At 46.2% G+C, this 27,863-nt stretch overlaps 1 protein-coding gene across 4 annotated transcripts in view; it reads right to left on the reverse strand.

The window, feature by feature from the left end:
• Positions 1-27,863, reverse strand: part of LOC137434896 (signal-induced proliferation-associated 1-like protein 2) — a 454,554-nt gene that overhangs the window by 103,987 nt on the left and 322,704 nt on the right. For 3 of the 4 annotated variants that reach the window (XM_078784963.1, XM_078784966.1, XM_078784964.1), the window contains one exon: positions 5,327-5,601. In XM_078784963.1, the coding sequence (XP_078641089.1) occupies positions 5,327-5,601 (275 nt within the window). The remainder of the gene's footprint in view (positions 1-5,326; positions 5,602-27,863) is intronic. The other variant, XM_078784965.1, reaches the window with a different exon arrangement.

Below are 27,863 nucleotides of genomic sequence, written 5' to 3' on the forward strand. Positions count from 1 at the left end.
AATTTACACAGATCCTCAAATCGTAAAAGAACATCCGCTGTTGGTAAAATTGTTCACAAACAGGAAACTGCCTTGAATTACACAACTGCAGAATAAAAAATGAATGAATGATCGTTTTAAGGCAATTTTCCCCGCTAGAGCGGGGGTTAGCCTTGCGGGCCCCATGACAATCATGGTTCCCTGTTTGAGGCAATGTTTACACAACATGCACAACAACTGCACAACTGCAGATAAGATCAAAATGAACATATACAGGAGGGAGTGGGCAAGGGGGTGAAGTGGGGGAGGAGGAGGAAGAAGAGGAGGATGAGGGTAATGGAGGAGGAGCAGCAGCAGCAACAGCAACAACAACCACTACCACCACTTTTTGAAGATGGGCAATAGGATGTCTATACTTTACATGATGCACGCAGTGGACGGAGACGGTCATGGAATAGAAAATTACAAACGGTCAAATATCAAAGTCCTTTTGGTACCTAATTATTACCAGAAATTTGATGGATTTGCATCTTCATCACTGGCTTTATACAATTTCTTTTGTTCAATACAACCCGTCTTTTGCCGTTGGCACACGGGGAGAAACGATACCGAGCACAGATGCATTGTTGCTGTATTGCAAGGCTACCTCATTACAGCGTACTAAGAGCACCTGCAAGTAGAGGCCTGGCATTGGCCAAGCTATAGAATGTACAATCATCCAGTTTGTCGCGGAAACTGCATGCCTGCACTGCTCCAGCACAATGCTCGAAAGCCATTCTTGCAATGCATTTGCTTTTTGTAAAGGTAACCATGAATGCAAAGGATTAATAGACATTTACATTTACATTACATTTTATATCCTCCCACCCCACCCTCCTTCCCCTCTTTTCCACACCCTCACCACCAATCTCTACGAACCATCCCATCCCCTCCCTCCAAATGCATATTTAACGACCATGGATGGACAGGCCTCAACGCTCTGTAATGGACTTGAATAATCATCTCAGAGGAGCAACGAGACTCCAATATCTGCGTCTCCAAGAGAAATAAACCAATGAATGGATTGGGAAGTCTAAATTTCCATCGTTTTGTGAGAAGCACAACCAATTCCAGTCGAAGTCGAGTGATTAAGGAACTTTTTCGCACCCCAGCAGATCAATGCTTCGATACACGTCATTGTAGGAAACACCGTCGCTTCAAATGCCTTGCTAAACTCATTGATCTTCACCGTATTAGCCATCCTAGTTGGGTGAAGACCTTCATGTGCAGGTTAGTGCGAGAACTCTTGAAAGCATGCGGCTCAACCATAGCAATGGAATTCCAACTTGCGGTGGCGCTGTAGTTTGCGAGTTCCCATTCATTAAAGAGCGACACATGCGGCACAGTCACTTTGTCAGTCTCAGAAGGGTCACGCATGCCGGAAAGGTCAAGGAGTAGGAACCAGACGAACAACTTTAAAATGGCTAACAGGTCACAATCAGCTCTTGAATTGCTGACGAGGTTGCTGAGCAGTCAGGTTAAGGAAAGAGCAGAGGTTGCTCAGAATATCTGGGTACGACTAGGCTCCCATTAGGTAATGATGGCCTTATAGGTGAAGAAAATCTGAGAAGGCCCTGGAGGAAGAAGCAGAGGTAGGCCAAAGATCAGATGGAGAGATGAATAGGATCCTCGCTCTGTATGCAGGAAAAACGCGGCACAAAAGGGATGCCAATGGGCAACGCAACTGCGTAAGCGAAACTCAAGTGGTTGTGGGTTATCCAATGGCAAGGCCTTTGTACTCCTCTCCTGGGTATTGTACAAAGTTGCATTAGCGCGTACATAAACAGTCATTGTGTGCAAACGTTGTAAAACTCACCAAAACTTCCCAAAGGCGTTAACAGAAGCAACGTTAGACCGCCGAAATAAACGTGCAAGTTGATATCTTTGCCCAGTCGGCTTCCTGAAGCGAGCTTGTATCGTGCTCGGACGGCCACTGGCTGCTGTTGGTTTGGCCGCTCATAAATACTTCAATCAACCATGAGTGCCATATTATCTTAAAAGGCCAGCTGTCTGGGTCAAGGAGCAGACAAGCGAGCTTTATGGGGCATTGCTCTTATGTTTTGAGGCATTTGCCATCGCACTAACCTTTGGACAAGAAAGGAAAGATGGTGAGCGTGAGAGAAGTAGTGTGGGTGTGCGGTACAAGTCTGGGGATCAGTCATAGGTGTGGGCTAGAGAAAAGCTGTGATCTGAGGCGTGTGTGCATCGTCAATTACGTCAAGAAAATGCACGCGCGCACGCACACGCACACGCACACACAAACACAGTAACAGGCCTAGGTTCTAGCTCTGACGTGTGCAAGCCATTCTATATCCAGCTCACAACTCATTTCCAGCCATTTTCCAACGCATGGAATATTTGGAGTGTTAGAATAATCACACGCCAAAATCTCAGCTCCAAGAATCCATCCCTCATATTATAAGATCAAGAAAAATAACCTTTCTTCCATCAATGAGTGCTCTTTGAATCTTTTGACAAACTATTCTGGGCCCTGTGCTTTTTCTGGTCTTCATCAATGATCTCTCTGACTCTCTTGAAAATCCTCTCTATCTCTTTGCTGACGACTCTACTCTCTGTCGCTCCATTCTTCATCCCTCAGATCGGCAGTCTGCAGCCTCCTCACTCTCTGCAGACCTGGACAAAATCACAGCCTGGGCAAACAAGTGGAACATGTCTTTCAATCCTGACAAATCTCTCACTCTACGATGTCTCTCCGAAAAGACTGACTGGACAACCCTCCCATCCACTTTCTGAATAATCCTCTCCAAGAAGTTCTGTCACTCAAGCTTTTGGGTCTCACTATCTGCCATGATCTTTCCTGGGAAAACCACATTTCAAATCTGGCCTCCAAAGCCAGTCGCCGACTGGGCATCCTCCGTCGTGCGAAGTCCTTCCTTGGTACACCTGAGCTCCTCACCACATACAAGGCTTTCATCCGCAGCTCAATGGAATACTGCTCTCCCCTCTGGGCTGGTGCTCGTGCCTCACACCTAGCTCGTCTTCACGCTGTTGAAACCAAAGCATTCAGAATCATTGGAATCTCCCGCGATGAAGCTAACTCCAAGGGCCTCTCACTCACTCACCGCAGGCAGGTTGGTGGTCTTTCCATCTTCTACCGACTCCTCTCTGGCCTTGCTCCCCCAGCTCTCTCTGGGCTCTGTCCCGCAAATATTCCTACAGGTCGCACAAGATCTGCCTGCAACCCTCTTATGGTTAAACTGCCAAAATCAAGACTCTCTGCTCACCTTCACTCCTTCATTCCTCTTTTCTCCCGCCTCTGGAACAAACTACCTCACTCTCTTCAATCCCACTCCACCCTCCAGGTCTTTAAAACAGCTGTTCACCACCATCTCTTATCTTCCCCCATCCAAAACCTTGATCTTTTCTACCCCTGCTAATTTCACCCCAATTCCTCTTTTTTGAAATACCAACTTCTGTCCTGGAAGTCCTTGTGTTTTATACTTCTCCCACCCCCCCTTCCCACGCCTCCTCCCCCCAAGCCCTCTCCCTCCCACACATCTCCCTGCTCTCAAATGTTGTGTGCTCTCAAGTGTTTGTGTGCTTCCCCTTCTCTCCCCATCTTGTCTTCCGCTCCCTCTTTTTATATATTTTGTTTGTCTGGTTGATTTGTCTGTGAAGTAAATGTTAGCTCTTTCACGAGCCTCGATTCAGTATACAAAAAAAAAAAGAAAGAAAAAGAAAAAAAGATTTTGAAATATGTATAAGGAATGTTTTCTCAATATGTGAAGACTATCATCATGAGCGATCTTCATATGAGCTCATAAGTCAAATTATACTGCAAACCCCTCTCCAATCTTCAACGGACTACTGTATTACATTTGCAGTTTAAAATGTTGTATTACTTTTAACCTTCCTCACAACAACAATCCTTCATTCCCCTCCCACCCCCCACCCTTGTAACGTCCCCTCCACCTCTCTTATTTTCTCCAAATTCCTAAACCTCCATGTAAAGGGGGGTTGGGGATTCGGATGGCTTTGCTTTTCATGAGGAGCATTCTTGTGCCCATCCCATGTTACCCTGAGGTTATCTACAGTCAACCACAAAATGTGGACTGGCATCCCATGCAGACCACATCAGCAATCGTATGTATATTTCATCAGACATCAGGCAACCATCAGGCCTCCCCACTCCACCCATGGTAGGCATCTTATCCTTCCCTTTTCATCCCCTTAACCCAGGGTAGGCCTATTATTCTTCCCTCCCCACCCCCTTAACCCATGGTAGGCATCTTATCCCCCATACAAAGGATAGGCATGCTTTACCCCCCACCGCTTCCCCCACCCAGGATAGTCATGTTATACCCCCCACCGCTTCCTCCACCCAGGGTAGGCATGTTATACCCCCCACCGCTTCCCCCACCCAGGGTAGGCATGTTATACCCCCCTCCGCTTCCTCCACCCAGGGTAGGCATGTTATACCCCCCACCGCTTCCCCTACCCAGGGTAGGCATGTTATACCCCCCACCGCTTCCCCCACCCAGGGTAGGCATCTTATACCCCCCACCGCTTCCCCCACCCAGGGTAGGCATCTTATACCCCCCACCGCTTCCCCCACCCAGGGTAGGCATCTTATACCCCCCACCGCTTCCCCCACCCAGGGTAGGCATGTTATACCCCCCGCCGCTTCCTCCACCCAGGGTAGGCATGTTATACCCCCCACCACTTCCCCCACCCAGGGTAGGCATGTTATACCCCCCAATCACTCCCCCCACCCAGGGTAGGCATCTTATCCCCCCTTCCTCTCCACACAGGGTAGGAATTTTATCCCCCCCCCCCCCCCTTCCCCTCCACCCAGGGTACGCAAATTAACCCCCTTTACTCTCAAATATATTTTAATCCACATCTTTGGTACGTCAGTTAATGCAGTTTCTTCCCATCTAAACGATCAAGTCTTCCAACAAAGTTTTTTCCACAAACATTTTTAACCGAATATCTAAATGTACAAATAAAAACCCTTTAAAAAAAGATTCAATAACACAAACAGGGGTCATAAACATGACCTTTAACTGGCATTCTTTCTCTCCCATTTATCTGCTCCCACCTCTCCTTCCCCACCCACCCATCCATGCTTTCCCCACACTCCCCTCCCAAACTCAATGACGATAATTAGGAGTGAAGATGTTTCAGTTCTCTGGCAAAGAAGCAACTCATTTTCAATTCCCATTCCACACAGAGTTTGCAATCAAGAGGATGGAAGGCGGATGTTTCACCAACACCTTGTAGTTAAACAGGGAAGAAATCATTTCCCATGCCATGGCACTGTCATGGCAGCAAAGTACCGGCTCACCTGCGCGCCAGGCCATCCTCGTGGGGTGGAATGATGACCACTTTGACGGTGACCGATGTGCGTAGAAGGTCAATCATTTGCTCGTGCGAGAGGGTCGCCACGGCCACCTTGCAGATCTCCACGAGCCGGCTGCCCTGCCTCAGACCGGCCTGCCAGGCGAAGCCGTACTGTTCTACGTCCGCCACGACACCTTCGTAGTTCACGTGAAAGCCCAGCTGGCCAAGGCTGTTGCGGCGAAGAGTCAGTTCGCGTGTTTCACATCCCCGCGTCACCTGCTGTGGGTACGAAAGGGAAACGGGTACCACATCATGAGCACACAGGTGTCAAAGAGTGCGACACGAAACAAAGGTGAAGTTTCAGGCCATTAGTATCGATAAGTATTTGTACGAAGACTGCGCACGTGAAGCTAATCAAATGGCAAAGCATATTAGGCCTATTGTCAAGTTCCATCTGGTTTTGCAAACTCTTTCAGACATTATGCACAACCACATTGGAGCAAGACGTGCAAACAGGATTCATTGACAGATTTGCAAGTTACTGATGAGCAGCGCCCATGCTTGATACAACCAAGTTCAAATGAAGTACGTATTGCCATGGTGAGGCAATGGTAACATACAGGGATCTGCCTGGGCCCACAGCACACAGGCTCAGGTGCCTAGCTGGAACCGCGGACGAGGACAATATTCACAGTTGAAGGTTTGTGGCAACAGATATATACGCTCCACCCTGGAGCATCACAGATATTGCGGACGGCCAAGAAATTTGGCACACATGTTGGAAATGTTTTTTTTTTTTGATGTATACAAGATCGAGGCTCGTGTAAGAGCTAACATTGATCACAAAAAGACAAACTGACACATAAAACATACACCCTATGATAAAAGGAGCGGGAGACAAGATTGGGAGCAGGGACATCGGGAGATCTGTGGGAGGGAGAGGGCTTGGGGGGGGGGGAGGCATGGGTAGAGGGGGGGAGTGGGGGAGGTATAAAACACATGGACACTGCTAAGACTTCCAGGAAAGAAGTCAGTATTTCAAAAAAGTGGATCTGGGGTGAATTAACGGGGGTAGAAAAGATCAAGGTTTTGGATAGGGGAAGATAAGAGATGGTGGTAAACAGCTGATTTAAAGACCTGGAGGGAGGAGTGGGATTGAAGGGAGTGGGGGAGTTTGTTCCAGAGGCGGGAGAAAAGAGGCATGAAAGAGTGAAGGTGAGCAGAGAGCCTAGATTTTGGCAGTTTAACCATAAGAGGGTTTCAGGCAGATCTTGTGCGACTTGTAGGAGTACTTGGCGGACAGAGCACAGACAGAGCTGGAGGAGCAAGGCCGGAGAGGAGTCGGTAGAAGACAGAAAGACCACCAACCTGCCTGTGGTGATTGAGTGAAAGGCCCTCAGAGTTAGCTTCATCACGGGAGATTCCAATGATTCTGAAAGCTTTGGCTTCAACAGTTTCAATAATAATCATGATTTCAATATTCATTATTTTATTTAAATTTTCAACATTCAATATTCAAATAGAATTTCAATATTCAATATTCATGGGTTAATATTCATGGGTTAATATTCATGGGTTAATATTCATGGGTTAATATTCATGGGTTAATATTCATGGGTTAATATTCATGGGTTAATATTCATGGGTTAATATTCATGGGTTAATATTCATGGGTTAATATTCATGGGTTAATATTCATGGGTTAATATTCATGGGTTAATATTCATGGGTTAATATTCATGCAGCGCTAATGCAAGATAGATAAATAAATAAATACATTTAACACCTGAAAAATGCAATTTGCAACCTGTCCTTCGGCGAGACACAAACGTAACACCTTAGAAATGCTCGACAATGCAGATTTGAATGTCTGACAGATATCCAACGTGCTGCTGGTTCAACCCAATGGCGGTCCACCACACGTCCAAAGCCCGAGCGGGTGAGGCCTGCGCTTGCAGGCTTGTCATAATGGCAAAAGGGACGCTCGAGCAGACAGCGGTTACCCGAGGGGACTACAAACCCATTTTACAATATCCAAGTTAAACCCTGAGATTGACTTCACCAAGCAAGTTGTGCTAAGAAAACGTTCCACACCCTTTCAAGAGAATGAACTGTTTTCATTTTTTCCCCCATTTTCCTCGGCTGCACACGCATCTACCATTTAACTTTCAAATGAAAGCCGTTTATTACAAATGTATGAAAGGAACTGCCGGGTGGAGCAAGCTATATCCTCCTAAACAGTTGTGCAGAAATTCACCAAACTTGGTAGTTACGATCAACACATGCCCATATGGGAAGAAGGTGTCAGAACAGTATCATTTTTGGCCCTTTTCCCTCGGGCGGGGTCAAAAAGTTGAATACGAAAAAATACAATTACAGGCACATTTTAAAACATTTATTAATGAAGCTTTGTATCTGAAATCATAAGCCTGGTGTTGGCTTAGCGGTTAGGGTGCCGGCTTGGGATCCGAGGATCCTGGGTTCGAATCCCGGTCGATCGCTGAATTAATGCCAGGGGGGTTGACTCAGCCTGTCATCCTCTCCGAGGTCGGCAAATTGAGTACCAGCTTGCTGGGATGAATGATCCCGGTGTGTACCCCGGCTTAGAATAGGTACACCGTATCCCTGCGCATCGTAAGAGCGTGACCAAGGGTTGGCGTCAGGAAGGGCATCCGGCCATAAAAACATTGCCTCAAACAGGGAACCAAGATTGTCATGGGGCCCGCAAGGCTAACCCCCGCTCTAGCGGGGAAAATGGCCTCAAAACGATCATTCTTTGTATCTGAAATCAACATTGGGGAAAGCATGAAGTATGTAACGATGCTTCGGAGTTGACCCCGATTCATGCCCCCCAATGGGTGGGGACTTGGGGCCACAGGGGTCAAAACGGAATATACATTTTTACTCAAAATTTTATATGGCGTCATTCCCGGTGGAACCTTTTGGCATATTTCAACCTTGCTTTAGATGGGAGCCGTGAGGATTTGCGAGGGCGTGCCATCGACTTCGCTCGAGTTTTAACTTGAACCTTCTTGTATACATCCCTTCTGGGACTTCTATGTGGCTCGAGATGATTGGCAGATGGTCTCACCCGTATGGTTATGAAGGTCCCGCCCTGCCTTCTGTTACATATTTATGTGAATGTATGTGAATTACTATTCAGGTCTTTGCTTATCAATGTGGACTCGATTAAAGGTTGTTGTGATTAAAGGGTCAGGAGCCCTTCTGGGAAAAAGGAGACCGGAAACGGAAGAACAAAAGACACGAGGTCCTGGAGAAGCGACGATTCTTCTTCTTCCTCGCCGAGCTCGGACGCGAGCGGTATCGCTATTGAGCAACGTAACAGAATCGGCGTGTAAAAGCCCGTCTGGCGAGAGGAGTTACCGGGACGTGTAACTACCCTTTGACACGTCAAGTCACTGTGGGTTCGTGCACGGAACCAAGCGTCCGGCACAGTTCGCCTCACCGTCTACAAGGCCGCGTACGGATCGCACGTTGGGCCTCGCGCGCTGGGCAAGCCGCATGTTGCTTTGCCCGCTTTGCTTTACCCGCTTTGCTTGGCCAGGAGGTGTGCGCTGCAGCCGTTGTTCCCGGTACGGGACGTGCCCGGTGGCAGCATGTCAGGAAGGGTCCGTTCAACCGCCCACGTGTGGAGATCGAACTACAGGAATACGGAGACATTGTGAGAGACACTGACCACGGAGGGAGTCGGGAGTGGGGCTCACGTGAGGAATGTATAAGATGGCCATCTTAGAGTTAATGTAGATGAGTTTATATCTTTGTACTATTGATTGCTGATTGTTGATGGTTGATTGCTCGGGGAATATATCATTGATTATTCCGGATCCTTGGTGTGGGGTTTTTTCTTGGTAGGAATTCATATTGGTTGCGTTACGAAAGCGCATACATAATAAATCTTTCTGGCGGAGTTCCTCTCACGGTCCGGGGGTCACCGAGACCAGGTAGTCACCGGGAGGACCACGTAACACTTGGCAGAGCCGAGAACATGAAACCCATAGTGACATTTTCTATACTAGGGCATGCCCGTACTATATCTATATCTAAAATTATATCCCCCCCCTCTATTTACATGAAATGGTTTGGTCCAAAGCGAACGGCTTGCGAGTACGGTGACAATCCCCCCCCTCTATTTACATGAAATGGTTTGGTCCAAAGCGAACGGCTTGCGAGTACGGTGACAATCCCCCCCTTCTATTTACATGAAATGGTTTGGTCCAAAGCGAACAGCTTGCAGAGTTTGGTAAAGAAATCGCCATAGCGTGCACAAAGCGCAGGAAAGCGAAAGAATCGCAAATTAGTTTTAATTAGTTTTAAAACATAGTTTAACGCCAACATAGCGGCAACATCGTTTGCCAACGTGAAATAAATGAATACGCTCTCAAATGTGCCGTCCGAGGCAGAGTCTGTTCGCCACGTTCGGCACACGTGATAACTCGCTGCTCTCTGATTGGTTGAATCGTTTTTTGGACATAGCTCGGTAACTACTTGTCCGATTAATATGAAACCTTGAAAAGGCACATCCTCGGGTCCCCAGCAATATACCTGGCAAGCTTCAAGTATATCGGACCCGTGGTTGTCGAGAAACAGCGGTCACAGACAAACAAACATACACACAGAGATTAGTGGAATTATAGATAGACTAGGGCATGCCCGTACTATATCTATATCTAAAATTATATCCCCCCCTCTATTTACATGAAATGGTTTGGTCCATGAAATGTTTTGGTCCATTCGCAACGCCAAAGCGAACGGCGAACGCTTTACATGAAATGGTTTGGTGCATGAAATGTTTTGGTCCATTCGCAACGCCAAAGCGAACGGCGAACGGCTTGCGAGTACAGTGACAATCCCCCCGGGGTTTTAATTAGTTTTAAAACGGAGCTTGGCAACCGCTGGCGTTCTTTAGCCGGCAGCTTCGCCCGCCCGAACGCCGTTACAGTACCTTCGACCGCGAGTTGCTCGGACTTCACTTGGCGGTCAGGCACTTCCGCCATCTGCTCGTGCGAGTACAGTGACAATCCCCCCCCCCCCCCCCCTCTATTTACATGAAATGGTTTTTATTAGTTTTAAAACATAGTTTAACGCCAACATAGCGCCAACATAGTTTGCAAACGTGAAATAAATGAATACGCTCTCAAATGTGCCATCCGAGGCAGAGTGTGTCCGCCACGTTCGGCACACGCGATAGTTCGCTGCTCTCTGATTGGTTGAATCGTTTTTTGGACATAGCTCGGTAAGTAATTGTCCGATTAATATGAAACCTTGAAAAGGCACATCCTCGGGTCCCCAGCAATATACCTGGCAAGTTAAAAGTATATCGGACCCGTGGTTGTCGAGAAACAGCGGTCACAGACAAACAAACAAACGTACAAACGTACAAACGTACAAACGTACAAACAAACACACAGAGATTACTGGAATTATAGATAGATTAACACTTAAACACCACCTCCTATCTTCCTCCCCTTCCTCCTCCCCACTCCCTCCCCTTCCTCCTCCCATCCTCCCCTTCCTCACTCTCCCCTCCCCATTGTCCCTGCCATTCCCACCTTTCCCATGGACATACCAATATATGTTTTGCTCCATTTCTTTTCTATTTCTACACCAATGTTATCATGAGCGTGCTGTTTCATCCTTTGATAAGAGAAAATCTTATTTTGTAAAGTGTAACATGACCTTGCAAGCATGTATGTGGTCGCAAATTCTTCATCTGCTGATTCCAGCAAATCGAGAAACAAAATCATTTATTTAAATGCCAAACCTCCTCGGAAAGCTGTGAGAATTAAATATATTACAAAAATATATAATGCTTGCTCCACCCGGCAGTTCCTTTCATACATTTGTAATAAACGGCTTTCATTTGAAAGTTAAATGGTAGATGCGTGTGAAGCCGAGGAAAATGGGGAAAAAAATGAAAACAGTTCATTCTCTTGAAAGGGTGTGGAACCTTTTCTTAGCACAACTCGCTTGGTTAAGTCAATCTCAGGGTTTAACTTGGATATTGTAAAATGGGTTTGTAATCCCCTAGGATACCCGCTGGGTCTGACTCTGACACACACACACACACACACACACACACACACACACACACACACACACACACACACACACACACACACACACACACACACACACACACACACACACACACACACACACACACACACACACACACACACACACACACACACACACACACACACACACACACACCAAATTGGATACTTTCACACCTGGTAGATCTCGGTTCCATCTCTCCAGGCCCAGCCACATATGTGGATAGCAGGCAAAAACAACGACCATGCATGCACACGCGCACATGCACATACGCGTCAGGTCAGTCTTTTGGGACTGCCACTGGTAACATGGAACCCAGTGCTACCTGCCGCATGGTCAGGTTGTTGGCGACTAAACCGACACCCCTCACTGGCTTTGCGAGTGGGGAGGGTGACTGTGACACCCTGCCAGGACCAAAGACAACACCTGGCAAAGGGCGCATGAGCTCCCATAGGGGGCCAATGGCCATACAGTAAGATGGTCTCTTCTTAAAAAAACACCCATCCGGTTTGGACCGGTTCAAGTCATACCAAAAACTTTTAAAATGGTACGTGCTGCTTGCTTGCTTGAAAAGGATAGAGCACAGAGAATCCCCATCGGTGGCATCCATGGGGAGGAGGAAATTCCTCTTGAGGAAATGCCCCGTTGAGTACTGTGAGAAAAATGGCGCCATTGTTGTGACGTGGCTGGTACCCAGAGTATCCCGGGAAGAGACGGTAGTGACGGCACTATCCCCAAGCTCAGTGGTTGTGTTAAGTGTTCGTCTCATCAGTATGTCCTTGTGTTAAATGCTGCATACGAAAGAAGATGTTCCCTCATTCTGCTTCCACCTCACCCCTCTTATTCAAAGCTACATGTCCCACCTTTCTGCTTTGCTCATCAACCCACCCTCTCAATACTTCCCCCTCACCCCACCCATTCAATCCATCCTCCTCCCTCCACCCCTCAAAACCTCCCCGTCACAATGCCCCAGCAAAGAATATGCACACTCCCAACGCCTCCTCCACTGTATCTACCTGTATGGACCTCAAACAACCTCGGCCTTCGCTCCCTCTTAACAGATCTCTCAATTCAGGACACTGCTGATAAACCGGACATCATCTGTTTAACATAATCCTTCCTGGCACAGTACATCCCTGTCTCCTGAGGGTCTCTGCCTAGCTATTGTCTCCTCCGACATGATAGAACTGGACCATGCCCTGGCGGCGAAGTTGCACTTTACATCAATAACTCAATTTCTCATTGTCCGTGTACTGATCTTACACCTTCAAACCCCAGGTGTACCTTTGGCTGTGACTTCCCCTCCACCCCGACCTCATATTTGGCTGCGTGTTGTACCATCCTCCAAATAGTGATGACTCCATCTCCATCTCCATTTCTTCTCTTCTCTTCTCTTCTCTCTTCTCTCTTCTCTCTTCTCTCTTCTCTCTTCTCTCTTCTCTCTTCTCTCTTCTCTCTCTCTCTCTCTCTCTCTCTCTCTCTCTCTCGACCAACTTTTAACCACTCATCCTAACCCCCTATTCCTCATCTACATCTGGTTTGCCACTATCCTCATCTGGCAAACCATCCTCATCTGGTTTGCCCTATTCCTCATCTGGTTTGTCATCATGCAAATTTGCTGGGTATTGGTACCTCTCTCACCATAGGTTGAGATCCATGGGGAGGAGGAAATTCCTCCTTCGGACATGCCCGGCTGAGATCAGTGAGAAAGGCGGAGCCATTGTTGTGATGTGCCAGGAGTTGACGGTACTTCTCCCAACTCAGTGGCTGTGTTTGCCTTGTCTAACGTTCAGTCCTGTGTTGTGTCTCCTGTATTTGTCTGTATGTCCACGTGTGGGAGGTGTGTGTGTGTGTGTGTGTGTGTGTGTGTGTGTGTGTGTGTGTGTGTGTGTGTGTCAGCCCAACTACGAGCCTTACATACTGCAAAAAAAAAGTAAAAAAAAAATGGTGGGTTGCATGGTTTTTGTGACAAAGCTGGAGATCATGATCTTTCTTGGGAAAACCACATTTCCAAGCTGGCCTCCAAAGCCAGTCGCCGACTGGGCATCCTCCGTCTGGCGAAGTCCTTCCTCGGCACACCTGAGCTCCTCACCACATACAAGGCTTTCATCCGCAGCTCAATGGAATACTGTTCTCCCCTATGGGCCGGTGCTCCTGCCTCACACCTAGCTCGTCTTCACGCTGTTGAAACCAAAGCTTTCAGAATCATTGGAATCTCCCGTGATGAAGCTATCTCCGAGGGCCTTTCACTCACTCACCGCAGACAGGTAGGTGGTCTTTCTGTCTTCTACCGACTCCTCTCCGGCCTTGCTCCCCCAGCTCTCTCTGTGCTCTGTCCCCCAAATATTCCTACAGGTCGCACAAGATCTGCAAGCAACCCTCCGATGGTTAAACAGCCGAAATCTCTGCTCTCTGCTCACCTTCACTCTTTCATTCCTCTTTTCTCCCGCCTCTGGAACAAACTCCCACACTCCCTTCAATCCCACTCCTCCCTCCAGGTCTTTAAAACAGCTGTTCACCACCATCTCTTATCTTTACCCATCCAAAACCTTGATCTTTTCTACCCCCACTAATTCACCCCAGATCCACCTTGTTTGAAATTCCAACTTCTTTCCTGGAAGTCCTGGCAGTGTCCATATGTTTTATACCTCTCCCACCCCCCCCCCCCCCCTTCCCAAGCCTCCCCCCCCCAAAGCCCTCTCCCTCCCACAGATCTCTCGATGTCCCTGCTCTCAGATGTTGTGTTTGTGTTCCTCCCCCTCTCGCCCCATCTTGTCTACCGCTCCCCATGTTATAGTGTTTTATGTGTCGGTTTGTCTTTCTGTGTGATTAATGTTCGCTCTTTCACGAGCCTCGATCTTGTATACAAAAAAAAAAAAAAAAAAATGATGGACCAGCATCGACACAGTGGCAATTGCTGTGATGGGAACAGCTGCTCTCACAGCATATTATGTCAACTGGGGAAACCTGGGGCGTTGCCAGGAAAAACACACTCAGCCCACTTTCCCCTGTGGAGCACTCATCTAAGCAAATGTGCTAGTCCACTTCACCAGGAAATAAAACCCAGGGAGAACACCGTGAAGGTATTATCGATGAGTGCAAACGAATCCTTTTGGTATTCCTTTTTAATTCCCATGAGTCTCAGGGGCATCCGATGATATCATTGAACAGGACTGCAATCAGAACCTCCATATCCTTTTCTAAGTGGTGTATAAATGAACCTAACCTGGTTCAGATCACATGGAACACAAAATGACTGTTTACTTCGTTTGGATAGGCCAATCGAAAATCCACCGAGAAACATTTATTCCATGTCATTGCCTTGTGTTTTAGACCTTGTGGCATGTGCTTGCTGTTCTACCTTTTACTCTTTATTTTTAATATTGCTACGTTTTTGGGGAGCGGGCAATAGTTCAATTAAGGCCTTGGATGCCGAATATGTTTGTGTAACTGTTATGGTAAGGAGTGTACTCATGTGGGTTATGGTAAGGAGTCTTTAGCGTTGCCCACAAGATAACTTGTGTTGTCTGACTTGGAGATGGCCAGACATTCTTATTTTGTATGCAGCAGCAAGGGTCATGGAAGGACTAGAACACAGAACGGATCAGGACGCATCATTAAACTAGAGCTTCCCAGAGAAGCAGAACTCAACTGAACTGACTGGACAACTTTAAAGTAGGTCGGGTCTCACATGCCAAGTTTGATGAAAATTCGTCAATATGTGTGGATGCTAGATTGTTAACGTCGTTTCAGGGCTGGAAAAAAATATGCCGGCCTATGGTGGCCATTTTGTGACAGATCGGGTTGACATGCGATAGCAACCTACCTTGTGTGGTAAGAGTCTCACACACAAAGTTTGATCAAAATCCAGAAATATTTGTGGACGTTAAAGTCTTAACGTCGTTTCGGAGCTGAAAACAATATGGCGGCCTATGGCGACCATTTTGTGACGGATCGGGTTGGAATGCAATAGCATCCTACTTTGTGTGGTAAGGGTTAAACATTCTAAGTTTGATCAAAATCTGTTAATATTTGTGGACGCTAGAGTGTTAATGTCGTTTTCATGACCAAACACAAAATGGTCGCCTAAGTCCGCCATTTTTCAACGGATTGGGCTGAAATGTAATACCAATCTGGTCCTTGGGGTAAGGATGCTGCATGTCAAGTTTGATCAGAATCGGCTGATATTTGTGGACGCTGGAGCGTTAACGTCGAAAAGTTAACGGACGACAGACGAAAGACGCCGACGACGACAGACGACGGACGCCGGAGGGTTCAGTATGTGATGAACTCAACTGGACGGTAGTCCAGTTGAGTTAAAAAGGAACAACAGAAAGAAAAAGGGGAAATGCCAACAGCAGGGTCGACGGTGCCGCACAAACAAGGGATGTGGATAACGATGAAGGGTAGGGGAGAACGCAAGGGGTGGAGAATATGGAAACAAAAGCAATATTTGGGGGGAGTCGGGTGAGCGTGGGGGCAGGTTAACGGTTATAGAAAAGATTATGGCTTTGGATGGGGGTGATCTGAGTTGGTGGTGAACAGCCGTCTTGAAGGCTTGGAGGGAAGAAAGATTGAAGAGAATGTGGAAGGTAGTTCCACAGGCAGGAAAAAGAAGAGGAACTAATGAGTGGAAATGAACAGATATTATGGATTTTAGGACTTTTACGAGAAGGGGTTGGTTGTTTGTGGACGGCATGCGCCCTGCAGATACCTGGGAGGAGGGGGACAAAGCACGGAGAGGGCAGAGGGTGCAAGCCCACAAAGGAGGCGGTATAAGACAGAGAACCCACCGACCTGGCGGCAATAGAAGAGTGATAGGCCCAGAGACTTGGAGATTCCAATAAGGTTGAAGGTGTTGGTTTTCACGGCATCAATCTGAGTAAAGTGTGAGGCAGGTGCGCCAGCCCAAAGACGAGAGCAGTACTTCATCAAGCTGTGAATGAAGGCCTTATAGGTGGATAGTTCAGGTTTGCCAAGGAAGGAGTTTGTTCGACGCAGGAATGCTCAGAACCAAGGGTGTTTGGAATAAACAACATTTCCGGCGTATGGCGTTCTGCATCATGTACCTTTCCTTATACCTTGCCTGGTTCTTGCATAAGTGCTTTTGTGTGTGTGTTGTTTACTGGGTCTTGTGCTTTTATGTGTGTGTTGTTTACTGGGTCTTGTGCTTTTATGTGTGTGTTGTTTACTGGGTCTTGTGCTTTTATGTGTGTGTTGTTTACTGGGTCTTGTGCTTTTATGTGTGTGTTGTTTACTGGGTCTTGTGCTTTTATGTGTGTGTTGTTTACTGGGTCTTGTGCTTTTATGTGTGTGTTGTTTACTGGGTCTTGTGCTTTTATGTGTGTGTTGTTTACTGGGTCTTGTGCTTTTATGTGTGTGTTGTTTACTGGGTCTTGTGCTTTTATGTGTGTGTTGTTTACTGGGTCTTGTGCTTTTATGTGTGTGTTGTTTACTGGGTCTTGTGCTTTTATGTGTGTGTTGTTCACTGGGTCTTGTGCTTTTATGTGTGTGTTGTTCACTGGGTCTTGTGCTTTTATGTGTGTGTTGTTCACTGGGTCTTGTGCTTTTAATTATTTATTTATCTCTTAAGGAAGGCTTACCTCCTGTTTCCGCTATTTTGTCACGCCAACGATGGGGGTTCATTTGGGGTACCTGAAGGATTAAATTAATTGTAATCCTGTTCTATAAGTAGTTTTGTCATATACCCCACTGGATTACAGGTCAGCGACAACTGCTTGGCACTGACTTGTGAAAAACAGTGATGGTTCAGCTGTCCTTGAAGTCTTGGCTTCGGTTACACATTGGTATTGTTGCATATTCTCAGGAGGTTGCTGTCCACAGGACATTTAGTTATTAAGAGTGAAATTGAGCCTGACCAATGTGGGAGTTTAATTTGTTTATTTATTCTGTGCACAAGTACAATTGGGACAGTAGAATGTTTTTTTAAATCCAGAACAGTCAGAGGACCAATGGTTTTCCGGATGAACTTTTTTTTTAAATGTATACAAAGTTGAGGCGTAAGAGCTAACGCAACACACATAAAAACAAACAAAAACACGCATGAAAGGGAGTGCGAGACAAGAGCAGGGGGATGGGGGATGAAAGCGCAACAACAGTGGAGAACAGGGACATCGGGAGATCTGTGGAAGGGAGAGGGCTGGGGTGGGGTACACGGTGTAAAACAAGATGGACAGGACAGGGGATTTCATGAAAGAAAACTGAATTTGAAAAAGGTGAATTTGGCATGGATTAACGAGGGTAGAAAAGATGAAGTTTTGGATTTTTTTTTTTTTTTTTTTTTTTGTATACAGGATCGAGGCTCGTGAAAGAGCTAACATTTATCACACAAAAAAATCAGACACAAAACATATAATAAGGGTAGCGGTAGACAAGATGGGGAGATAAGGGGAAGCACACAAACAACATTTGAGAGCAGGGACCACAGCACGATTGAGAAACACACATTTAATGCGCTATTAAAAGTTTAACTCGACATCTCACCCACGAGATTCTCCACCATGATTATATTAGAATGAGCCGATTCATTACATGGTCATGGATTGCATTTAACCCCAATATGGGGCCGTTCAAAAATGTTGTAACACCATTTTTTTTTTAGAGAACTGCCTACTGTGCATGGCCGCGTGTTGACAGACTTGATTAAACCTTACTAATATTTTTTATTTGACATTGATTTGACTTTCCAGGGTATCTCATCATGTGTATCACTCGACCTAAACAAAGTCAATGGAATTCTGATGCAACAAACCCCCAGGCAGTGTATTAATCAGCAGAGACCTGCAAGCCACCATATTTTAGGCCGCCATATTTTGTCTGGGTGCCATGGCCATGGTGGTTGGAATCCAGGCCCGTAGCTACGGTGAGGCATGGGGAGGAGTGGGGGGTGGGGGGGGGGGTGAGAATTGCCCCTCCTCGGTAAAATCCCCCACTCCCCTCTCTAGAATCTGACTACCGAACAAAAATAACAAAGGTTGGCATGAGAAAAATCCTTGGGCCTTTCACATGGACTGAGGCCAGACCATAAAACCTAAACCTCATTAATCTGAGGGAGTAATAGAACGTGATATACAAGTGCTGTAAACTGTAATAGAACGTGATATACAAGTGGTGTAAACTGCAAGAGGCATCAAGGGCGGTGTATTTTAATTTATTTGGAAGATTTTCGCTCTGCTTTTTATCTGTGTTCTGGGTCTGAGTCCACACATCTTAAATACATCAAGTCCAGTATAAGAGGGTAGAATTTTATTTGACCAGCTCTTTTCTTGCGTGTTCTCGCAGAAGCACCATCTTCCCCAGTTGTTTTAATGTGTTTTTTTTTAAAAAGAAACACCCCTTCTTGAATCTCATTTGTCTCTCCTTGGGTGCTCCGGCTGGATAGAGGCCTGGTGGAGTTGAGCGACAAATGCGGATGGGGTCCACCAGCTGTCCGACCAATGGGTAAATATTTCAATAATTGATCCCCAACATGAACCACAACAACAACCACGCACAACTGTTGTAGAAAAATGAGGTGTTACATATCTGAGAATGATATGCATGCTGATTTTGTAAACCCACTTGGGAAGTTGATACCTCTCCCTCGCCCATCATTCTCTGTGTATGTGGACTCGCTCGATGCAGCCACTGAGAGGATGTGTATGTATCTATGAGAACGGATGTGAAAACTCGAACTGGTTCGGACATGGAATGCGGAATTTTTTTCACCGGTTCGGTTTGGGAGTTTGGAAAATCCAGTAGTCAGGGTGCACTTTCACATTTTGGGTTATTGTATTTCTGTCTCTGCTTCGTTCATCAAAAGGGATTTTCAATAGAGCACTTTCTGTGTCTAAAACCTCATGTTCTAAAGAACAATTTTGAATCAATAAATTCAAGGTGTTCTGAAAACATGTTTTGCTTTTAGGAGAGCAACTCATGATGTTGGACCGGGTTGGTGGCCAAACCTGGCCTGGCTCAGTTCGGATTGGCTTTGCTCGATGATACAGCCTTTCAACAAACGGCTCTAAAACACAATAAACGTCAAATTTTGTCCACAATGTTTAAACAGAGTATAGAGGAGCACAAGTGACGACTAAAAATGCCACCAACAACCTCCAAAAACGCAAAGTAAGTGTAAGGTTACCAGGAGGAAAAGTCTGTGTTTTTTGCCGTGATTTTCTTTTTCCGGAGAGTGGATCTTCCGTTATTTGGCTGTCTGGATTTAAAAAAGATTCTGTTGTATCTATTAAATTAAAAAGATTTATTTAGGTGCATCATGGACAAAATGGTGGATGAGCATGTGTTACGGATTCGTCACTTCCGCTGTTGTGGTTTTCATCCAATTGAAATATTTCTGATTCTATGTACTATTATTGTCTTCAAAAGGGTTATTGTTCATGAACTGCTTGCAAAGGATAAAAGCGTTAATGTTAAAAAGAGACAGGAAGCCAGATCGGGAGCCGGAAGACGAGGAAGAAGAAGAAGGCGAGGGCGTGGCGAGTGAAGTCGGACAAGAAGCGAGTAGCTTCCAGCTCCGTAGCGAGCGTTGTCGAACAAAAGTCGCGAGTGAACTTTGAGTTTCCTTGGAAGGAGTTGCTGCGATAGGTGTTATCGCTGGGGAATTGAAGAACCTACGCGGTCAGGTTTGGGCTTTGCGATTCTGAAGAATCATCGCCAGGTCATGTCGACTCAAGTAAGAGCCGTCGGCCATTTTGACCCTCGCGCTTTGTTCATCAAAAGTTCTTGGCTACGCGTCAGTTTTTCACCATCCTGTCGTCTGTCGGGGATGTGTGTGCGCAACGCTGAGTTTGGAGATTAAGTTGCGGTTTGCCCGCTGAACAGTGAATGTTCACATCTGGAGAGCCTTTGGGATTTCCCATTCCGCCACGAGTTTGCCTTTGGTTTTGGACCACGTGACTTGTTGCGTCGCTTCGACCGCCTACGCCTGAGAGCTGCTTCGGCGGTGCGACTGCCCTTGCCATCCGCACGGGATTCTGGTCTCGATTGGACATTGTTCTCGCGATCGCTGGAGCGAGTCAACTTCGTCTTGAGGACGGGAATATAGAGACATTGGGGAGGGTTTTTCCACTCACTGGGAACACCGTGAGTTATCCTATGCTAGTTGATGGTACCATCATAAGATGTATTGAGTGTACTTTTGATTGCTATTTGTTGTACCGTTATTCTTGTGTGATTTTTAATACAATATTTGTTTGTTGATAATCATTGGTGTGGTTTCACTATTGCTTTCTGACACAGAATAACATATTTTTCTGCCGTGGCTCCTCTCGGGGCTCGGAGGTACATCGTGACCAGGGGGTCGGGGAGGAGCACGAAACACATGCTACACTCACAATAGAACATGAGGTCAGGGGCTTTTAGCAGTGAGGAATAGCTTGGGGTAGGGACCTCCCCTGCCCCCAACAAAGCCTCCAAATGTCAATCAAGGAAGCCGTTCCTCCACGGGGCATCGGGCGTGGCACAGGCAAATCCCGTGATGATGCAGGCCATAATGGCAAAATTGAGGGACATGAAAGAGACCAATGATGGATTGAAAGTGAAATTCACGTTAATAAAGGACGATTTCAAACAGACCAACAGACAGTTGAAAGAAGAAATGCAAGTGGCAATGGGAATGGAACTTAAAGAAAATAATGAAGAGATTGGGCGACAAATGCAGGAAAAGATGAGATTTGAGGCAAAATTAGGACAACATGAAATATATTTTAAAATGGAACCAAATATCATCAGAATAATTGGGATTGAAGAGAAATCGGACAAGAACCACCTTTCGAGGCCATTTTCCCCAACAGAGCAGGGGTTGGCCTTTTTCGGGCATCTTGGCCCCCTTTTTGAAGCAATGTTTTATGGCCGGATGCCCTTCCTGCCGCCAACCCTATGTTACGGATCCCGGATTTAGAGGAGTTACTATTCATGTCATTGCTTATTAATGTTTATTCTATTAAAGGTTGTTGTGGTTAAAGGGTTAGAGAGGCTCCGGATAACAGGAGACCGGAAACGGGATAGTGAACCGGAAGAAGAAAAAGACACGAGGTCCGGGAGAAGCGGCGATCTTCTTCTTCCTCGCCCAGCTCCGACGGAAGCGGTGTCGATATTGAGCAGCGTGGGGGACGCTGCGTTTGAAAGCCCGTCTGGCGAAAGGAGTTACCTGCGCGGGGTAATTACCGATTACTCGTCAAGTTGCCGTGGGTTCGTGCATGGAACCAAGCGTCCGGCACAGTTCGCCTCAACGTCTACAAGGACGCGTACGGGTCGCACCTTGGGCCTCGCGCGCTTTGCAAGCCGCGCTTTGCTTTGCCCGCTTTGCTTTGCAAGGAGGTGTGCGCTGCAGCAGCTGTCCCCGGTACGCGACGTGCACGTTTGGAACACGTCAGCCAGGGGTGCGTTCAACCGCCCGTGTGCGGAGAAGGCGACCTTCACCTTGGTCTGGAGGGGCCCAGAGACATTGTGAGGGACAGTGACCATTGAGGGGTCGTGAGTGGGGAAAGGGGGGAAATATATGAGATGGCCATCTTAGTAAGATTGTTGATGGATTGTTGATTGCTGATGATGGATGGAGAATATATTATTAAGTAATCCGGATCCTTGGTGTGGGGTTTCTTATTGACTTGAATTATTGTGTCTTTCATATTGATTGCGCTACGAAAGCGTATAAATCAGATATCTTTCTGGCGGGGTCCTCCCACGGTCCGGGGGTCACCAAGACCAGGTAGTTACCGGGAGGACCACGTAACACCTGTTAGTCACCTCTTGCGACACACAGGGAATTACCAGTGAGCTGGAACTCAATTTGCCGACCTCGGAAGGATGACAGGCTGAGTCAACCCTCCTGGTGTTAATTCAGCGATCGACCGGGATTCAAACCCAGGATCCTAGGATCCCAAGCCGGCACCCTAACCGCTAATTCAACACCAGGCTGTTGAAGAAAATTGGACACAAGAGCACAAAAACTAGAGCGTCACTCAGTAGAGCACGTACCCCCACAGGCTGAACAGTTTACATTTTGTATCCCACTGACAGGCCAGATCTGCATCCGGACTTGAACCAAAATCGAATCGGCTTGGTCTTTTCACTTAACCAACTCATCCAACTAGTTTCATCATAACTCCTCCACAACTTTTTGAAATATCATGTTATATATCGTTTTTGGCTCCATCTCTCAGTAGTGAAGAATCACTTGACAAACTAGATGGTATTCATGGATTACTTACCCTGCGCAGTCAACTTGGTGTGAGTCAACTCTTCTGTTTTTAATGTTTTTTTTTCTTTGATCCAATATGGCTGCCAGACAACGTGAGCGATTACATCATAAATTTATATTCTCTAATATAATTGTTGCATAGATCATGCTCTATACATTTTAAACTGATCAGACGAAGATATGTTAATGATGTCGAATTGTTCCTGTCAAATTATGTCATAATTATGGCACCAATCACCTATTCCCCGTATGGAGTTCTTTACAATGAGCCACGTTTCAATTTTCTCATGGAGAAGTTTTGGAGATTATAGAGGTGCAGCTTTTTCGGTTTTTCTAAGATGGCGCCTATACCACATGACATATGACGTCATAATTAAAATTAAAATATTTAACAGGAGGAGGCGCTGCTATGGTGAAAATTTCGTGTCCATCAGATCAACAGTTGCAGAGAAAAAAAAAATTCATACTGATCAGATGAAGCATTATACTTGTCAAACTATGACATCATAATGAAGGCACAGATGACATCATCATTATAACCACCTTTAGAGGCCATTTTTCCCCGCAAGCAGGGGTTGGCCTTTTTCGGGAACCGTGGTTGTTGTTGTTTTTCGGTCCCCTTTTTGAAGCAATGTTTTACGGCCGGATGCCCTTCCTGACGCCAACCCTTTTTGCCGCCTTTAACGACAAACAGGGAATTACCAGTGAACTGGTACTCAATTAGCCGACCTCGGAAGGATGACAGGCTGAGTCAACCCCCCTGGCGTTAATTCAACGATCGACCGGGATTCGAACCCAGGATCCTAGGATCCTAAGCTGGCACCCTAGCCACTAGCCCAACACCAGGGTTAACATATCTTATCTCATCATTAACATATCTTATTCCCCATGGGAGGTACTTAACAATGAGCCATGTTTAAATTTTTTCTATTAAGCGGTTTGGGAGATATAGAGGTGTAACGTTTTTCCAAGAAGGTGTCCGTACCACGTGACCTATGATGTCATAATTATGATTTTAAATATTCTACAGGCGGAGGTGCTCCTTTGGTATAATTCAGTGTCAATGGGACCAACAATTGCCAAGAAAATGAATTTTAAAAATGCAGCCACGCCACATGTACGCACATACTCCACACATATGCACCCGAATGCCTAACCCTGCTTTTCACTTCGCGAGCGCAGGGTAATTAAAAGATTCTACATTCCGCCGGTTCTTCACCAAAATCAAATCAATTCTTCCTCGTCACACACCCAACCTGTCCACCAATTTTCCACAACTTTTTGAGATGCCCTGTGATAAACGGACAGGGGTGATAACATAACCTTTGGTGGTGGAGGTAACAAAATGGGGAGCTGGAGAAAGCAAACGGAAAAGTGGATTTCAGTGATAACCTGGACTTTCATCGTGGGAATGTGGGTAAGAGCCTGCATTGGAAGGGAAAGGAGATTACCCAAGTGACAGAATGAGCAGAGTATGGGGTTGGGGGGAGGGGAGGGGATGGGGGAGCTTAGACTCGAAGGGAACTATGCGAGGGTAGGGAGGAAAGGGGTCAGAGGGAGCCACGACTGGCTAACTTGTTTATACAGTGCATTCAGAAAGTATTCAGACCCCTTCACTTTTTTCACATTTTGTTATGTTGTGGCCTTATGCTGAAATCGTTTAAATTCATTTTTTCCCTCATCAATCTACACTCAATACCCCATAATGACAAAGAGAAAACAGGATTTTAGAAAGTTTTGCAAATTTATAAAAGAAAAAACTGAAATATCACATTGACATAAGTATTCATACCCTTTGCTATGACACTTGAAATTTAGCTCAGGTGCCTCCCATTTCTCTTGATCATCTTTGAGATGTTTCTACACCTTGATTGGAGTCCACCTATGGTAAATTCAATTGATTTGACATGATTTGGAAAGGCACACACCTGTCTATATAAGGTCTCACAGCTGACAATGCATATCAGAGTAAAAACCAAGCCATGAGGTCGAAGGAACTGCCTGCAGAGATCAGATACAGGATTGTGTCGAGGAACAGATCTGGGGAAGCCTACAAAAAAATTTCTGCTGCATTGAAGGTTCTCAAGAGCACAGTGGCCTCCATAATTCTTAAATGGAAGAAGTTTGAAACAACCAGGACTCTTCCTAGAGCTGGCCGCCCGGCCAAACCGAGCAGTCGGGGGAGAAGGGTCTTGGTAAGAGAGGTGACCAAGAACCCGATGGTCACTCTGGCTGAGCTCCAGAGATCCTGTGTGGAGATGGGAGAAACTTCCAGAAGGACAACCATCACTGCAACACTCCACCGATCTGGGATTTATGGCAGAGTGGCCAGATGGAAGCCTCTCCTCAGTGAAAGACACATGAAACCCGCTTGGAGTTGGCAAAAAAGCATCTAAAGGACTCTCAGACTGAGAAACAAGATTCTCTGGGCTTTCATGTGTCTTTGAGCTCTGCAGGCAGTTCCTTCGACCTCGTGGCTTGGTTTTTTCTCTGATATGCATTGTCAGCTGTGAGACCTTATATAGACTGGACATGTCCAATCAATTGAATTTACCACAGGTTGACTCCAATCAAGGTGTAGAAACATCTCAAAGATGATCAAGAGAAATGGGAGGCACCTGAGCTAAATTTCAAGTGTCATAGCAAAGGGTCTGAATACTTATGTCAATGTGATATTTCAGTTTTTTCTTTTTAATAAATTTGCAAAACTTTCTAAAATCCTGTTTTCTCTTTGTCATTATGGGATATTGAGTGGAGATTGATGAGGGAAAAAATGAATTTAAACGATTTCAGCATAAGGCTGCAACATAATAAAATGTGAAAAAAGTGAAGGGGTCTGAATACTTTCTGAATGCACTGTAGGTATATGTCACAGAGGATCAAGCTGGTCACTTGTGATAGTCGGATTCGGAAGAGGTTGCTCAAGCAGCACAAGGGTGGTTGAGAAGTGAGGTGAGGAGCTGTGTGAAAAGTCTTTCGGAATAGGTAAAGTCGACTTCGGGGACCAATGCCAGCAGCCATATTTGGACACCTGAGGCTCCCAGATTGTGAGGAACAGCTTCAGGGGAATGTAACCCCCCAGTCTGTATTCGGACTACAGAGAGACAGTTCAGCCAACTTCAGGAAATACTATCCACCTGGTACATTTTGATGGGTTAGGAAGCCTGGAGGCTTCATTGAAGCAATTTGAGTGTGTGTCCCAGCTCGATAATTGCTCTGGGCTGGAATGCACTGGAAATCTGGTGTCAACTCTGGGTGGACCAGCCGCAGAAGTATTTGATGTGGTTCCTAAAGGTCTGATGACCAGCATATATATATATATATCTCGGACCACTTTAAAACCACCGGTTTGGCACAGAGATGCACAGTCATTGGTCCACAGGCTCAGTTCCAGTGCAGAAAATGAAAATAAAACAAAAACAAATCATTGCAGGAGCTGGCCCAGGGCAGATGGACGGACACGGGCACAGACACACCATCTTGTATTGGGTGGATGTTGGAGTGATGTATGAAGGCAGAGGGAGTGTTGGCAGCAGAACATAAACAGTCAGTATGTCCTGAAGCCAGAGACCAAGTTCACTCGTTTTGTTCAGGGCGAGCGTTTTGTATTCGCTTGACGCGTTATTGGTGAATGTGCTGCCTGAATACCTATCACAGGTGTTCTGTCTAAACTCGAAATCATCACAGAGTCTTTAAATAGCCGAACAGAGTGTTGTTTGTCACAGGTGCCTTCGACTTTGTTCAGCCTCGTTTTGCTTTTCCGCTTACGTACGAATTGCACAAAGCATATTCTACACATTTATCGTTTTACCCAGTGTATGCACAGCCTCATGATTCTATGATGGCATCATTAAACCCAATCACGAAACGATGAATAAAAGGTATCGTCCTCCATCATACCGATACCTGTGTACTCGACAACAATCACTACTGCTCTACCAGCTTCTCACTGAGCATGCCAAGCCTGATGTTGTTAGGGTTAGGGTTAGGGTTGTTAGGGTTAGGGTTAGGGTTGTTAGGGTTGTTAGGGTTAGAGTTGTTAGGGTTCTGAATGCCCTGTTCATGGCCGAGTCCATGGTTCATGCCATGAACAGTTCATTGCCAGTTCATGGCATGATGCCGAGCATGAACCCTAATAATCCTAACCCTAACCCTGACCCTGACAACCCTAACCCTAACAACCCTAACCCTAACAACCCTAACCCTGACAACCCTAACCCTGACAACCCTAACCCTAACAACAATCACTACTGCTCTACCAGCTTCTCACTGAGCATGCCAAGCCTGATGTTGGCTTAACGATTAAGTTGGGTGGCCTAACATCGTCGGGTCTTGATTTTGAGCCCCCGTCGTGCCGTTAAATAACACCAGGTGGTTGACTCAGTCTGTCATGTTCCAAAGTGGGCAAAATGAATACCAGCTTACTGGTAATAGGGGGGCACTGCATCAGCGGCACAGCTGCACTTCCAGAAAAAATGATGCAACCAGCAGCCACAGGCTGCATACGAAACAACAACATTAAGCATGCCATACGTAGGTGGTCTCCAACTAGGTTCTGTCAATGTCGACATCATACAAAACTCTGTTGTCAAAACCATTGGGTAGCAACACCAAGTTGACGCCAGCAGTGAGCTGTGAACCAGCTTCAGAATTTTTTTTGAGGTTTCACTTTGTAATTCTTGTGAACAAATGTGTCATGGTTTCCCACAAAAAAAGCATAAATAAACTATGCCAATGCGGAACGCACTAACAAAGCATGGCTAAGTTGGGGCAAGAAGAAGAATGACTGCAACAGGAGGGAAAAAAGAATTAAATATAAAAGCTTGCTAGAAAAATATTATTCCCAAAGAATATTGCATTCCCCAACACCCCCTCTCCCCCCCCCCACCCCCTCCCCCTCCACATCTCGCTAACCTCAACTCACCTCCATCCTCCATCATGCACGCCAAACACAAGCAGCTCCCACAGCTTCTTGCTTGTGTTGGCAGAATGCCCCACGCATGGAAATCAGAATCAAGGGTTCTTGGAATGATTTACGAATCCACAATCTCCTGTTCGCTAAATCCTTAAGTCAGGCAAAGTGGGAAAGACTTCAAAGAAAATCTTTCTCCACTTCTCACATACCAGGAGTTATCTCCCACGTCAAACCGACCCTCCGCCCCCCACTCACTAACCCCCAATAACTCCACCCCCCCCCCCCCCCGGCCTTCATCACGCCATGCACAAATTGCTTTCAAATCAA

Source organism: Myxine glutinosa, chromosome 9 (assembly GCF_964187855.1).
Source record: "Myxine glutinosa chromosome 9, kmMyxGlut1.1, whole genome shotgun sequence".
NCBI lineage: Eukaryota > Metazoa > Chordata > Myxini > Myxiniformes > Myxinidae > Myxine > Myxine glutinosa.